At 33.2% G+C, this 15857-nt stretch overlaps 1 protein-coding gene across 1 annotated transcript in view; it reads left to right on the top strand.

Annotated features, from left to right (window-relative positions):
- Positions 1-11633: 11633 nt before the first annotated feature.
- The window catches only part of Ubc6 (ubiquitin conjugating enzyme 6), a 58933-nt gene continuing 54709 nt past the window's right edge, over positions 11634-15857 (top strand). Inside the window, exons 1-2 of the mRNA XM_035352027.2 lie at positions 11634-11862; positions 12597-12677. Of these exons, the coding sequence (XP_035207918.1) occupies positions 11819-11862; positions 12597-12677 (125 nt within the window). The 5' untranslated portion in view covers positions 11634-11818. The remainder of the gene's footprint in view (positions 11863-12596; positions 12678-15857) is intronic.

Below are 15857 nucleotides of genomic sequence, written 5' to 3'. Positions count from 1 at the left end.
AATTTCGCGTCAAAGAACATGAGGCATATGTTAGAAAAAAGGAAACACAGAAGTCTTCTGTTGCTCAACATTGTTGGTCCGAAAATCACACTTTCAATTTTTCTGCAGCCAAAATTATTCAAAAAACATCTTCCATTGGAGAACTGGATTTTCTAGAGGCATTTCACATTCATAAAAATCTTTCTGTTCTAGTTAACGATCCTAATTCCAATCCAAATTTGCCTTCGGCTTTTAGAGAAATTATGTTTTAGTTCTGGTTTCGCCAACAGATGGCGCCACTTGCTTATTCTTGTCCAGGCTTTCTTATCTTATCTAATCATTATTTCCTATCTTGTTCATTTGCGGTTTTGCAGCTGAAGATGTTGGTTCGGTAAAACCATCGAAACTAGTCCTGTGAAAATTTTGTAAATATAACGCTGATTTTTGTTGTTTGACTTCTGAATTAGTATTTATTCGGCGTGTTATTGTGTCTTAATTATAGAAGCCCCAAACAGGCTTACATTTTGCTTTCTTTTTTGCACGTGGTGTGGCCGCCATTTTGTGATTGTAGGAGTTTCGGTGAGTACATTTTTGCAATTTTCAAGTTATTTTTATGTTTTGTACATTTGGATATTGTGCTTTGCTTGTCTGATTTCATGCATTTTGCTTACAAACGTTTTGTTTTCTATTCATTTCAGTGAGGGATTTTTCTGCTGTTTTGTGTGTACTTTATTATTGCTCAGTTAATTTAATTTGATTTTCTGCATTGTTTATCATGCCTTCATCCGTTAATCGTTTCACTAAATTACGCCTGAAACGGCAAAAATTCCTGAATAATCTTGACTTTTTACTTAAATGTAAATGTAAAAAATTGATCCCCAATTTTATTCAAATCAAATCTAATCAAAAACCTTCGAGTCGCGTTTCAAGAATTCTGTTAAATTGCAAGCTTGCCTTACTTCGGTCCGTGATAAGGGATACACGTCAACAATTGTCCAAAATTGAACATGAACTCTATAAGCTTCATCTGGAACTCGCTAAATCATATTTATAATTCACTGCCCTTGAACAAAAGTCTTGGTCTAGAACGGAGAATGCAGTTAACCGTCATAAAAACACCCTTGCAGTTAAATTCGAAAAACTTCTTTTACAGTCTTCCAGTTGAAGTAGTTCAAAAAATCTTCCCATTGTAAACATCAAGCCAATAGTTAATATTTCTAATGTTAGTCTTTCAGAAGAACAAGAGAGAATTCTAAAATATAATTTTAACTTCTCACAAACCTGTAAACCCTCGATTCCAAAGATTTTGGCTCCTATCGAAAAAGCTTTCAAGTTCAGTAAAGTTTCAGATTCACAGAAAGAAATGATTAGGCATCTTATCGCTCATAATGTGAAATTCAATAATAAACCTTTGAAACCAAATCTAACTGCGAGAGAAAGAGCTACAATGCGTGAAATTCATTCTAACCCGGATATTATCATTTCAAAGGCCGACAAAGGTGGCCAGATAGTCGTCATGGATAAGAACACTTACATCGATGGTGTCACTAAACTCTTAAACGAAGGACCATATAATCCGATCCCTAAAGATACTTCACCTTCGGACTTATCCAAAATAAAAACTGCGATCAAATCTTCGCAAATCATTTCAAGCAACTTAAAACATTCGCTTATCCCATCTGTTGCGAATTGTGCCAGATTATATGCTCTTCCCAAAATTCATAAAAGTGGTATTCCTTTCCGCCCTATTGTATCAAAGTTAGGTACTGCCTCGTATCCATTAGCTAAATATTTAGTTTCTAGATTTTCCACTCTATTAGACAATAACATTTACACCATAAAAAATTCAATAGAGTTTGTAAAAAAGGTTAAAAACATTTCTCCTAGTAATTTACTCATGGTTTCTTTTGATGTAAAATCATTATTCACCAATGTCCCAGTGGAGGGTGCATTAAGATGTCTAGAAACCAGACTTCGCGAATTTCATTTCTCTTGCATCGAAATTGATGAGCTAATTTCTCTCACTCAACTCTGTTTGAAACAAACACATTTTGTTTTCCAAAATAAATATTACAAGCAAACTGAGGGATTAGCCATGGGAAGCCCCCTCAGTCCCATCCTGGCTGATATCTACATGCATTATTATGAATCAAAATTGTTTGAAACTTTAAAGTTCCCGGCATGGTTCCGCTACGTAGACGATACTTTTACCCTGTTTGAAGGTAATAAAGATGATTTAAATAAAGTTCTTTCAACAATGAATTCTATTGATCCTGCTATTCAGTTCACTTTTGAGCTTGAGACTTGCAATTCTCTTCCGTTTCTCGACATTCTGGTCACACGTAACACATCCAACTTCAGTACTACAGTTTACCGTAAACCTTCATCGGTTTGCCTTCCACCACACTTTAAATCATATCATCCGACTAAACAAAAGTTAGCTTCATTTTATTCCTATGTTTTCCGTGCTCTTCAAGTTTGCTCCTCCAAACTAGCCCTTGATGAAGAACTAAATTATTTAAAAGCAATAGCTATTGACAGGGGCTTTTCACCCAACATTATTAATCAAGCAGTTAAAAAATTTTCATCTCAACACACTAAAAGCCACACTCTTATTTTAGGAGATTATAAAAATTCTGTTGTCATTCCCTTCTTTCCATCAATTAGCTATAAAGTTGCACATATTTTGCAGAAATTTAACTTTCGGGTTGTTTATTCTCCCATCAATAAAATGCCAACTTCTATACTCAAGGACCCCATTCCGGATATGAATTCCTGGGGTATTTATAGGATTCCTTGCCAGTGTGGTTTAATTTACATTGGCCAAACTAAGAGAGCCTTAAAATTTCGCGTCAAAGAACATGAGGCATATGTTAGAAAAAAGGAAACACAGAAGTCTTCTGTTGCTCAACATTGTTGGTCCGAAAATCACACTTTCAATTTTTCTGCAGCCAAAATTATTCAAAAAACATCTTCCATTGGAGAACTGGATTTTCTAGAGGCATTTCACATTCATAAAAATCTTTCTGTTCTAGTTAACGATCCTAATTCCAATCCAAATTTGCCTTCGGCTTTTAGAGAAATTATGTTTTAGTTCTGGTTTCGCCAACAGATGGCGCCACTTGCTTATTCTTGTCCAGGCTTTCTTATCTTATCTAATCATTATTTCCTATCTTGTTCATTTGCGGTTTTGCAGCTGAAGATGATGGTTCGGTAAAACCATCAAAACTAGTCCTGTGAAAATTTTGTAAATATAACGCTGATTTTTGTTGTTTGACTTCTGAATTAGTATTTATTCGGCGTGTTATTGTGTCTTAATTAATAGAGGTTTATTTTGCTAAATTATAAGCCGAAGGAGCTTGTGACTTGGTCGTATCGAACGTCAAACCCCGTCGATCTAAGATACCGTATAACCTAGGTCTAGAAACGTACCACATGAGAGCCCTCGGCGGCAGGAAGAACGACGCTAAAGAGCGATAACCATGAAATATGGACCACATAGTGGTAACATCGGTGCAGAGCAACATTTAAGCTGCTACACCATACAAAGTCATCTCCTCCTAATGGGGTTACAGGAGTCACCGTCCTACTAAAGTTCCTTTGCTGACTGCACAAAGCATGGTTCAACGATTATCACGGGCACGGAAACATCGCCAATGGACCTTCGAGATGTTGAAAAATATTGCCTTCGAGTGAAGAGGCGAGATTCACTTTGGTACATAACCGATGGCAGAGTGTGTGTACAGCGATGGATCCTTCCTACCAGCAAGGGACTCTTCAAGGTGGTGGAAATGGTATTCTTGTCTGGGGAGTGTTCACATGGACTGAAATGGGACCCCTGGGTACTTGTGACATCGTCTCTCACAGGTGAACTTTAACGGAATATCCTAGACGACCATCTGCTCCCTTATGTTCGTTTTCGACAGCCCACTACAGAGGTTATATTTCAGCAAGATAATGCGCTGTGCCATCGCCCCGAATTGTATCGAAATGGCTTGATAGACATTCCACAGACCTGCACGTGCTTCAAAGTCACCTAATCTGAATCCGGTCGCGCACATCTGCGATGCAACTGAGAGAGATGTTCGAGTCTGTGACCATATCAAATCTTCGAGAATTGTGGGACATTGTTCAGGAGTCTTGCATATGTATGGCTTTCCATCATTTCCAGTATCTTATCGAGTCCATGCCAAGACGAATCGCAGCCATCATCAAGGTGATAGGTGATGCTACGCGCTACTAGACAGGTATGCCTAATTCAGTAGGTCTCTCATGTGTGTGTGTGTATATATTAAATACATATTTATATATATAATGTGTGACTGAACTGAATATATTTATCGTATTAGGGGTACTAACTATACTGGTTGTCTATAGAGCATCGAAAATGCTGGAGCCGGGCTTGCGTAACACTTATTTAAGCCATTTAAAATAAAATTAAAACTCGCATTAGTCGTATCATCAAAAATTTAAAATGCAAAGCTTTTTATTAAGCGGCGAAAGTAATACTAAAATTAAATTTGTTACGCAATTTTTAAATTCATTTTAAAATTTTTTATAAAAATATTTCTGTATTTACGTTCTTGATAAAATTTTACCTTTTACAAGCAACTATTCAATTTTATTTGTTTCATATCGTTCAACAAAAGTTTTTCAATTATTGTCAATTTTGTAAAATTACGGACGGTTTATTTCAGCTCCAAGAATTCTCTTCAGAATTTTTAGTGCTTTTCTAAGTTCGATTAATGATGCCATATGATCGCTTTTTCTTGTATTATTTTCGTATTCAGTTTCTGCATAGCAACATGTAAGCTGCTACACTATACAAATCTTTTAACACAGTGCTTTTACACATAGTCAATTTTTATACACATTATCTCAAAATTGTTGTGAATTGACACATATTCTAAGAATGAACTCTTATAACTTCCCTTACTGATGTCTGAAATTAGCTGTAGTTTGCGATTCCTTTGTGACCTTTTCAACATAAAAGCCATATTTTTAAAAGAGTTTCTAATTGATCTAAAGATTTTAAGAAGTCTTTGCGTTGATTATCATTTGCATAGTTTCTTATAGACTTGTCTCCTTCGAAATACTTGCATTTTCACACAGTTCTATTCATTATTTATTGAACATCTTTTTCTGTAATAGCAAACAATTTAGAATATCTTTTTCTGTAATACCCTACAATTAAAGGTTAAATGTTAGAAATTCTATTTTCAAAAAGAGAGACTCATAATTTTAACAAAGAGATCAGAATATGTATATTGCACAGTAATCTAATAAGCAAAGCTATTTTTTCATTTTTCAATTCGCTTTGCCTTTTAAAAGAAAATTAATAAAAATACAGCTTTCTTGAAGCTCTTGAAGAACTTTAACAGCTTGTTGTTGGGATTGAAACAACTTATACATTTGACACAGGTCACACTTTCATTAGCAAGTTTCAAAGCTTTTGAGACAAGTGACAGAAGATACATAACCTCCACGTGCGACAAAATGACCTGTGGTTAATCAATGTATTGAGATAAGAGCTTATCATTTTGTTCATTGAAGAAAAATGGTCCTAAAATCTTGTCATACAGCATCAGTGGGGATTAGCGGTCAAAGGGCGAGTGGGGATTATGGGATGGTAATGGATAATCATCATCCACCACCATTTTTAGTTCGAGTGCCGCTGTAGAGACATTAGGTATTTTTTGAAATCAAGAGATATGAAAGATGAGCAATGCCGTCGCCAGGACTCGAACCACGGACCTCTTGAATACGCGGCGATTGTGCTGACCGCTACACAACGAAGGTATGCTAAGAAGGCGGGAGAAATACCTTATACATTGTTCATATTTTTTAGTCTACTTATCAGATTTTAACTCTTGTTGATTTTGCTTTTGTATAGACTTCTTCTCTGCATTAGCTGTTTGTTTTTATTGTAATTCTTGTAAGGCATCTTATATTTGTATTTGTTCGTGTAGGTTGTATTTTGCATATTATATATTGTTGTATTTTGTATCTTGCATTTCAATCCTTGGGTAACTGATTCTGCCGGACTCTTGTTAAGCTCTGAGGTACTTGTCGAATTCTATCTTTGGCTTTTAGACCTTTTGGCCACCCTCCCTTTTTCTTTTCCCCTTGCCTCCGATTTCTCTTCAGAGATTTTCTCCACGTCTGGTGCTCATTATGTTATGTGCCTTCGAGCTTTATTTCAGGAACCGGCAACGTTGCATTCAGCAATAGTTCGGTGCAATCTTAGTCTATAAATAGGAGGATCTGTGTTTAAAACTTCACAGATAATAAAAATCTCTTCTGCAAATGTAGGATCATATCCCCTAATAAAAAAAGTGTAAAATTTGAAATTTGAACGTATTACTGATTTTGAATTTAGGTTTTTTTACTTTCTCTCGTATTATATGAATTATTATAAACTAGAAATTCATTATCTCTATCGAATGCTCCTATAGGTGTCAGTTTATAGATCGATGATATGAGTTTTTATAATTTTTAACTAATTTATCTAAAATGTCTATATATGTTTTAGTTTCTTTTGCCTCTAAATATTTCCCACTCTTTTCGCTCAAATTTATTAAATCTGTAAGTTTTATTAAATCTGGAGGATGAGGTTGTTCTCTTCTTAGATGTACGAAGTACTTCCGTTATATTCTCTACCTGTTTGATTGCAGCGTCACCACTTGGTCCTCCTCCTAAGTAGGCTTTTCGAGTCGGTTAAGCAAGAAAAAGCCACTAGCAAGAAAGTGGCATGGTTTTAGCTTTCACAGAATTTAACAGAAATTTATAAAATTTATAAGCAAGCTTATATTCTTTTTTTCTTTCTTGAAATTTTTAACAATTTATCTAGAATTTTCATTATTCTTCTTCCCCCTTCGCCTTTCTCCTAAATATATTCCAAGTTTTACAGCATAAATTTTTGGGTCCTGTTTTATTTTTCATTGGAGGAATTTCTTATTCCTTGGTTTGGAATGCGGTCCAGACTAATAAAGACTATATTAAAGAATTTTTTAGCATTTCGAATACTTTTGTTATCCCCAATATAACGAATAATTAATTTCCTAATGGAACTTGTCGTTAATTTGTTGTTAGAAGTGGCTAAAATCCTAGCATAGGGAATCCTAGCATAGCACCTTGAAAATTGTCACGAACACCGAAATGACTCGTTTGCTGCTCATCATAAATATGCATCATAATGTAACCAAAATTCATGTGTACTAGGATTAAGTCTAGAACTGGATCATTAAAATAGCTTAGCTTATATGAAGAATGTATTTATTTACAATATGTGCGTTCAGGAAAACCATCTCATTTTACGTACATCAAATATTTCGGGAACTTGAAAACATAAATTAACAATAATTACGTTTTTTCTTTATGTTGGCAAATTCTAAAGTATAAAAAGTTATTATTTTATTATTAAGACATGCGCACTTTTATATACATCATAGTTAAAATTCGATTCACAATATTTGTAGCATCTCAAGATTAGTAAAATAAATTTTAGAAACCTTGGTAGCATGTTGCCATGTCCACATCAGTGATGTGGACATTGCTTTTTGAATAAATTATTTTATTATGAGGAATATTTTGATAATATTTATTTTGCTACAAGCTGGGCTTAAAATAGGGAAAAAATAATCCATTAGAAAAGCATTTTTCTGCCAATACTTTTCAAAAATACAAGTATCTGAAAACAGATGTGAACTACTGTAAATTAAATAATTTGATTTTATTCTTTATTATAAATTTATCAAACTTGATTGAAGAAATTATTTTAAAATTGAGTTTGTGTAACATATTTAAGCAATTTTAGATTTGTCAGTTCCAAATGCTCAACGTTGATAAACACTATATACTTTTTGAATTATTAAGCTACATATATATGTATGTTTTCTGTTCAGGAAAGATACATTTTATAAAAACAATTTTAATACTTCTTTACATTGAAAAATGCATTATTATTTAAGAGAGTAATACGTCAGGATACATGAAAAGCCGTTAGGAAGAAATATGCTATCACGAGAAATATTCACCATTAAATTTTACTATAAGGTTCAAAATATGGTGGACACAACGCAGTGAAATCCCACAGTAGGCGGGCCTAAGAATAACGTTTTACGTGTACGCTGATCATAGCTGCTTTTTGCGAAATATAAAGCATGCAAATATAGTTTCTTTCTTTTTTTACACATGCAAGCTGTGTATTTAATCAAAATATGCAATTTTGTTATTACATTTTAAAGTAATATCATGTAACAATTGAGATCCTTCAATACTAATTTTCAATAATATAAGCAAGATACATGCTAAGTTAAAAACATTCATAGAAAGTCGTGTCTAATTCCAAGACTAGTAATCCCATGGAAGTGAGCAAGAGCATCTCTGATGCTTATAGATCTTTTTAAATTAAATGATATAGTGAATTTAAATAGTTTCATTCATTATAAATAACATTTGAAAAACTGCTATAAAAATTAGCGCTACCTTTTTTGGTTCCGACAGCTAAGGGCATGCTGAAACTGGAGAATGATGTCTCCTTGTATTTTAACCTTCTTGTGAGGAGTAAACATAATCTTAATCCCATTACAACGGACATTTAATGACAAGAAAGTATATAAAATTAATTTATTAGTTCCTAAACAAAGCATTAAATAAATCAAGCTGCTTAGCGTGAGTCTAAGTAACTTTTTTTAATCATTCCTTGCTATTTCACAATATGCGTATCGGGAGAATTAATTCCTAATTACGGATGCCATTCCTTTAAATATTAAACAATAGGAATCCTAACAAAGGAACTAATTTTAACAAAGGCGAGCATAGTGCTGAGTGATCCTCAGTAAATCTCTTACATGGAACCCACACATTACACATATTCTCAGGAAGTTTCGAGCTAGTAAAGCTTCACTCTTCCCCTTAATTGCTGGAAACAGTGTTCTATCTATTGATAATAAGTTGCTCATTTACAAAACCATGTTGCGTCCAATTCTTAGTTATGCATGCCTCGTCTAGGCATACTCGTGAAAAAGTCTGAGAAGGCAGTTACAAGCTGGCCAAAACGGGGTATTGCGTATGATATGTAATGCCCCCTGGTACATTCGGAATAACCAAATTCGTAAAGAGTTAAGAATAGAGGATCTTTGTGATTTTAATTGCCGCCTATCTAGGGCATTTTATGATAAACAGGAACTTCTGGACAATCCTGTGGTTGTTAACTATTGTTATGATACTAGGGACCCCAATTTCAGTAAACGCCCAAGGGCGATCCTAAATGTTAGTAATGTGTAATTTTGTATATGTGTTATGCAAATTGTTGCTCAGATTCTTTATTGTATATTGTTCTTTTTTCCTCCGGATTGCTTTTTGTTTTTACTAGTGGCACTAAGGCGTCGCACTTCGTATTTTGCTTCTCTTGTGTGAACATGTATTCTTCTGTGAAATAGTTGTTAAAAAATAGTTAATTATGTATGAATTAGTAATTAGGTACTTAAGGGAAAAAATATGCATTTAACTATTAGCAATTATGAATTTAAACTCTTGCTCATTTAATTATTTAGCACATTCAGTTATATTTCTCATAATTCGAAACTTTTATCATGTTATTCGATGAGGGGTAGGGCTATGGCGCCCAGGCACCCTGAAGCACCGCAGTTCAACATCAGAGGAGAGAAAAAGGAATTTCGTACTCTTTGTAGGAGGTCTAAAGGCCAGGAAGAAAAAATGGGACAGACAGACAGACAAAATAGATAGATGTCTTGCTTTGCACCCGCTAAGTCTTTCTGCACCGATGGGCAAAAAATCAAGCTTAGGTGCGAAGGAAAGGTATATAGAAAAGGGGCAATTTCGTATTTCAGAGGAGAGTAAAAAGGAACTTCGTACATTTTGTACGAGTTCGAAAGGCCAGGAAGAAAAGATGGGACAAAATAAAATTTAAAATAAATGGCCCAAAATTTAATAGAGGGGGGAAAAAAAGGCCTATAGAAAGAGAAGGAAAAGAAGTAGAAAATGTCCTAAAATATGATTGTGTCCATGAGTGTAGTAAAAAGGAGAAGAAGTTGTCTTCATTTACAGTAAATAGTGACTCACAGGTGTGTGTGTGTAGTGAGTGTGTTTGGTTATGCTGAATAGATGTTACACTGAAAAAAAAAAAAAAAAAAAAAAAAAAAAAAAAAAAAAAAAAAGAGTGTTAAAATGCATCGTATCAAGGTATTTAGCATGGAAAGCAAAGTAATGTATACTTGCATCCTGAGACACAACAGCAAAACACCCATAACATCAGACAAAAGTACATTAATTTAACTAAACTAACCTATGCTATTTTCGTTCAAAACATTTTCATACCTTTTTCAAAAAACAGCAGCAGACAAAGAACATATAACCATACACAATACAAGACCACAACCGCACACACACAAACACAATATACATATATATATACACATACATACATACATACATATACATACATATATATACACACACATAAATATGTATGTATACACATAAATACATATTTATGTGTGTGTAAATTACAGAGTATATGTATTAAAAACATAAATTAAATATAGTATTTATTAATTTTACTATCATAATTTATTACTAGTTAATTAATGCTAGTTTAACTCATTGAGGCTCACTGTTATTTAGATAAGCTAGTTCTAAGAATTTATTTAAGGTAATGAAGAATAACCCATCCCTTACATTTGGACATTTAAGTGATAGCAAGGAACAGTTTGAGAAAAAAAAAAAAAAAAAAAACGCTGAGCTGTAATATTATTTAAGGGCGAAAATACATCTAAGCGATCTAAAAAATGGGGGAAAAAAAGATCCGAGAGGGAAGTAACGCGATGCCCCAAATCCCCAATTTTCCCTCTCACGAGATTCCTCAAAACAAGATAAGGGGGCTTTGTAGGTGGTGACAGACGTGAACTGATAACGTTGGCGTCTGTTTGGAATTGATTCACAAAGGAAGCCACAAGCAATGAGCAATTTCAAGTATTTTTTAATGCTAAAAACTGATGAAAAATTAAAAATTTATTGATTTAAAGGTACTTATTTATAGAAATTTGATTTAGTTTAGATGAAAGAAAGGTACTTATCTTAAAATTTCAGGCTTTCGTAGTATATCCTCACATTGTCCGCTGTTCTATTCTCGTCAACATCGGAGAGGAAATTCTTTGAAAAGATATAGATTTTGTAGAAATAACACCATTTCGAAGTAATTTAATTGATAATCACTAAGGGAAAAGGAAATTTTTTCACTTTTTTACTGAGCGCTGCCAACGTGCAGCCACTTGCCTCGGCGGACTATGTAGAATTTTAGCTAACAGTTGTAGTTAATGAGTCATTTTGTTACGTCTTCAAACCGAAAAATGATTATTAACTGAATTTAAAATTTTTGTCTCTGTATTCGTGCCATGATATTAAAGTAAAATGCTAAATCTTATTCCGTATGTAATCGATTACTACGAGGAAACGCATTAGAAAATACGTTCGTTTTAGTTTTTCTTTTTTGTTTCCCGAATATTTCTTTTAAATAAAGGCGTTGTCTTCTGTAAGAAAATTTAAAGAGGAGTTGGGAATTCTAACGTAAAATTAAGAAAGCTTTAAAAAATGTATTGAGTCATTCATTTCATGTTGACGTATTTCGGTTCCCGGATTATGACGTCACATCGAGTCGAACTATCGAGTGAGAACCAGAAAGGTGACAGTGTTGTTGAAGAGAATTAAATTCTTAGCAAGGTTTAGTTTTAAAACGCATTGGTTTTTAATATTTTAAACTTCGTGCTGCTAATTGCTCAATCCAAATCGCCAGGATTTATTTGTTAAGACTAAGATAATGTCTACTCCAGCTCGGAGACGACTAATGCGTGATTTTAAAAGGTAAATGTTGTTAAAAGTTTGATATGACATGTTTTCCTATATTATACGATTTTTTTTTTGTTTTATATGTATACAAATATGTTATTATATTCATTCATTATGGTTAATTAAATGTTGAAGTTTATGTAAATGTTCTGCCCATTGATTGAATCAGAACATTGCTTGTACAACAACCTGCTTCAGTACGTTCTACTTCCTATGTTTGTCTTCTGATGATTTCTGAATTGCAATTTAACTTAGTTTTTGTGTTAAAATAAATATGGTCATGCTGTTATTTCCTTACGTTGAATAGAGATTACTGTTGCTTTGCCTTTATGTGAGTAGGCTTACGTAAGGTACTGAAAATAATAATAATAATAATTTTTTAAAAAAACCTCGGAAGTAAATTAGTTTCTGAAGATAATCTTTCTGTCGTATACCATCGAATTTTTCCTATATAAACTTTCTTTCTATTAATCATAGATATTTAGTTCTTTTTCAGTCTTTGTTACTTGTATTGATTATGAAAGCAATCTGCGCTGTTGATTAGCTTGATAATAGCTTTGAAGGTATTAGTTTTTATTTATAATAAAAATTATTAACTGATGTTTTTAGTTGACATTTTTTCTTAAATAAGTTTAGATGTAGGAAGATTATCTTTTATGTAATGATATGCTTTTTTATATCAAAAATTACATTTTAACCCATATGATCCTCACTTCTGAATATTGAATATTTCTTGTTGCTTGTTTCAGATTGCAAGAAGATCCTCCAGCTGGTGTAAGTGGTGCTCCTACTGATAATAATATAATGATATGGAATGCTGTAATATTTGGGTAAGAATTCAATTTATTATATTTATTCCTTGTATAAGAGCATTCAGTAGTATATTTTTATTGTGAACTTTGAGCTCGAAAACTGAGTGGAAAAGATTAGTGAATATGAGTATGGATTTGTATTGTGAACTGCATTATAGAATAAGATGTACTGATTTTGAAGAGATATGTAGTATGGTTGTAACAAAGCTTACTAATGGTTGAATGGGTAAGAATACCAAGCAGCAGTATTTCATCTTTGTTTTAGTTCACTGTGAAAGTATAGTATATGCTGCTTGCACTTCCTTTCCAAGTAATGTGTTACATAAATGTGGTTTTAAGTTTTCATAAGGAAGTAAGTTTTCATAGGGAAGCTTTCGGTAGCAGAAAGCATCAAGGGCTTCTCATAACCTACTGAAGATAACTTGAGTTTTGTGCAAGAAAGTACCTTGAAGCAGTAAAATATCCTTAATGAAATTGTGATTATTCCCATTTATATATCACGATAATAAGATATCTGTACCAAAATAGTATAAAATGCCACTAATACTTGCATAAAGCCTTCTGCACTTTTGTCAGACTTTTTTTTTTAATTTAAGAAAATTATTCATCATCATCATTGAACAATTCCTTCTTGCATTTCTATCAAATAAAATTTTAAAATAATCAATTTTTATCATGTCATAATCTGAAAAGGAGTAATAAAGTGCATTGTTGATGTTAAAATGAGTTGAAGCTTGTAGCATGGTACTGTGTTACTAGCTAATGGCAATTTTGTTTAGCACTAATATATGGTGACAGATATCTGCCTTTCTGTTATGCTCATGACATAGATAAGCCATAATGGATTTTCATCATTTTGATTCAGTTAAACTGTTGCAGCCATGAGAGTTTGTTTATTTGTTTACGAGTTTGTATATTGCTAACATTTTTACAAACACAGACATAAGTACTCTAGTTATATTCCTGTGGTTACAGATTAATCTAAAGAAACTGGTCATGTTGATACATCACATATAATTGAGAACCACATGGATGATAGATATTTGCATGACATTTGCGCAGGCACCACCTTGGAAGTAACTGCTATGTGTTTGTATTAAAGTTATGCAAAGAAAAGCTTATAATACATTCTGGCTTATTTAGTGTTTTAAAAGCTTTAGATTTCTTTTCTGGTATGCAGAATCCAGTGGCAGTTAATATCAGAAATATAAATTTATGTAGCTGTAAGTACCAGATTCTTCACTGCTAGATTCCAATACATGTAGTTATAAAAGGTAGTGAGTTGGCGGAGTCTGTTGGTTCATTTGCTGGGCTTGTCTCTGTTACAGATATTAAAATGGCAATCAAGTACAAAATTCTGAATAAATTGCAACTATTCTGGGATATTTAGTCTCGTAAAAAGTTGAGAAGCATGAAAGCAAGAGTATTTAGAAGCTACTACAAAGCAGAAGGAGAAAGTTCTGTTAATTCATCATAGAATTGGTCAGACTCGAGTTAAACACAAAAATCTTTTAAAAGCTGATTATGAACCTGTTTTCGCTCTGCGTCCCTTTTTAGAAATTTGTCCATATTTTACCAGATTCTGATTGAAGTCTTTTTAATAGTTGTGAACTACCTATTAGCCATTTAGTTGGAAAAGAGGCAAATTTAAATTTATTTCAGCATCCTAAAGAAACTGAGTGGCACTCTAAATATGTGGCAAGCCAAAAGTCGTCTCATGGTTTGGTGGAAGGAGAGAGGAGGGGGAGACCCTTCGGACCCATCACTCTGGGATGCTGCCTATCCAAATTGGGGGCAGAATTGAGCTCAACTGTACTGTCACCTGAATGGTGTTCTTCGAAGGTGTTCGGAATTTTGTACTTGATTGACCTGCCAACAACAGCAGGCGTAATCTAGTGCTCCTTGCCACGAGGAATTTCATGGGCTTGGGCTGGCTACGCCAGATAAGTGGGCATAAGGGAACATCAAGAAACTGGAATAGATATATAATTTAATGTGAATTGTTTTTAATGTGTTTCATTAATTGTTTTACTTAATGTACACAAATTTAACGGGTTTTGTACTTGCATTTATCTTATAATCTATCTATTCATCGTAAAATTGCAGGTTTCTGTATACTTTTTACCATTTATTGAGGTTGTATACTTCCTTTCATGTTGCAAGTTTTATTCATTTATTCATCAATACATTAATGAATTCTCATTGGAATATAATTTTATGTTTTGTTAATTATTGTTTAACAAAATTGACTATTTACTACTAGTTTGGGTGCATTATTCCTATCATGTACTGATGTATTAAACCAACAATCAATCTATTGAGCCATTGCTGTTTCAAGTTCCAGTATTAACAACAATAATTGTTTACTTAATGCAGATCACTAATAAAATAATATAAAACCGGAAAATCCTAAACTGAGAAATAGAAATAATAAATTTAAAGATGATAGCCTGACTGGCCTCTGAATTCTAGAAAATGATAGCTGAAATAAAAACAATACTCAGGTTTTATTGTATGTGATATAGTTAAAATAATTTCTAGCTGTATGTGTGGAGTTAAATCTCATATTGACATCCTTTTATTGGGAATTAAATTTGTAGTAGAGTATATTTTTAGCTTGGATATTTTTATCTCTGTTGTTATTCACTTGCTTGTTTTTGCCTTTCTTGTAACAATTTATGCATTTGCCATTTCTTAGGTAGCTGTATTTGATCCACTTTCTTGTATATGCGTTCATATGCATCACTTTCAACTTCACCATATGTCTATCACCTCAAAAGCTTTTGAAGTGCTCTTATGAGCTTTTTGGGCTATTTTTCATGCAGAATAATGCAATTTTGTATTTAAAATTTTATGTGTACTAAAATAATGAGTTTCATTTCAAGATCACTATTTGCATTTGCTCTTTTGGGGCCTCGTGCCAGAAATTTGGTGTTGTAATAATCCACCGTCGATGTGATATGAAATTATTGCTTCATGAATTCTATTAACCTGTTTCTCGTGAGCTAAGATTATTGTCCGATATTAGCGCCAGCTACATTTTACAAGTGTCTATAATAAAAATCAAAAAGACAAACCGTTGCCAAAATTGTCCTATCATTGACCTATAGCTTTAACTAGCATTATGTGTGTAAGATTATGGAAAGAATGATGAACGACTGATTAGTGTTTTTTCTGGAGAATGGCTGTCTTTTTTTG

This window comes from Stegodyphus dumicola, chromosome 9, assembly GCF_044657685.1.
Source record: "Stegodyphus dumicola isolate Sdum_Otavi_A_Nest chromosome 9, ASM4465768v1".
NCBI lineage: Eukaryota > Metazoa > Arthropoda > Arachnida > Araneae > Eresidae > Stegodyphus > Stegodyphus dumicola.
The sequence above is the reverse complement of the archived record's forward strand: the minus strand, read 5'-3'. Positions and strand labels throughout refer to the sequence as shown.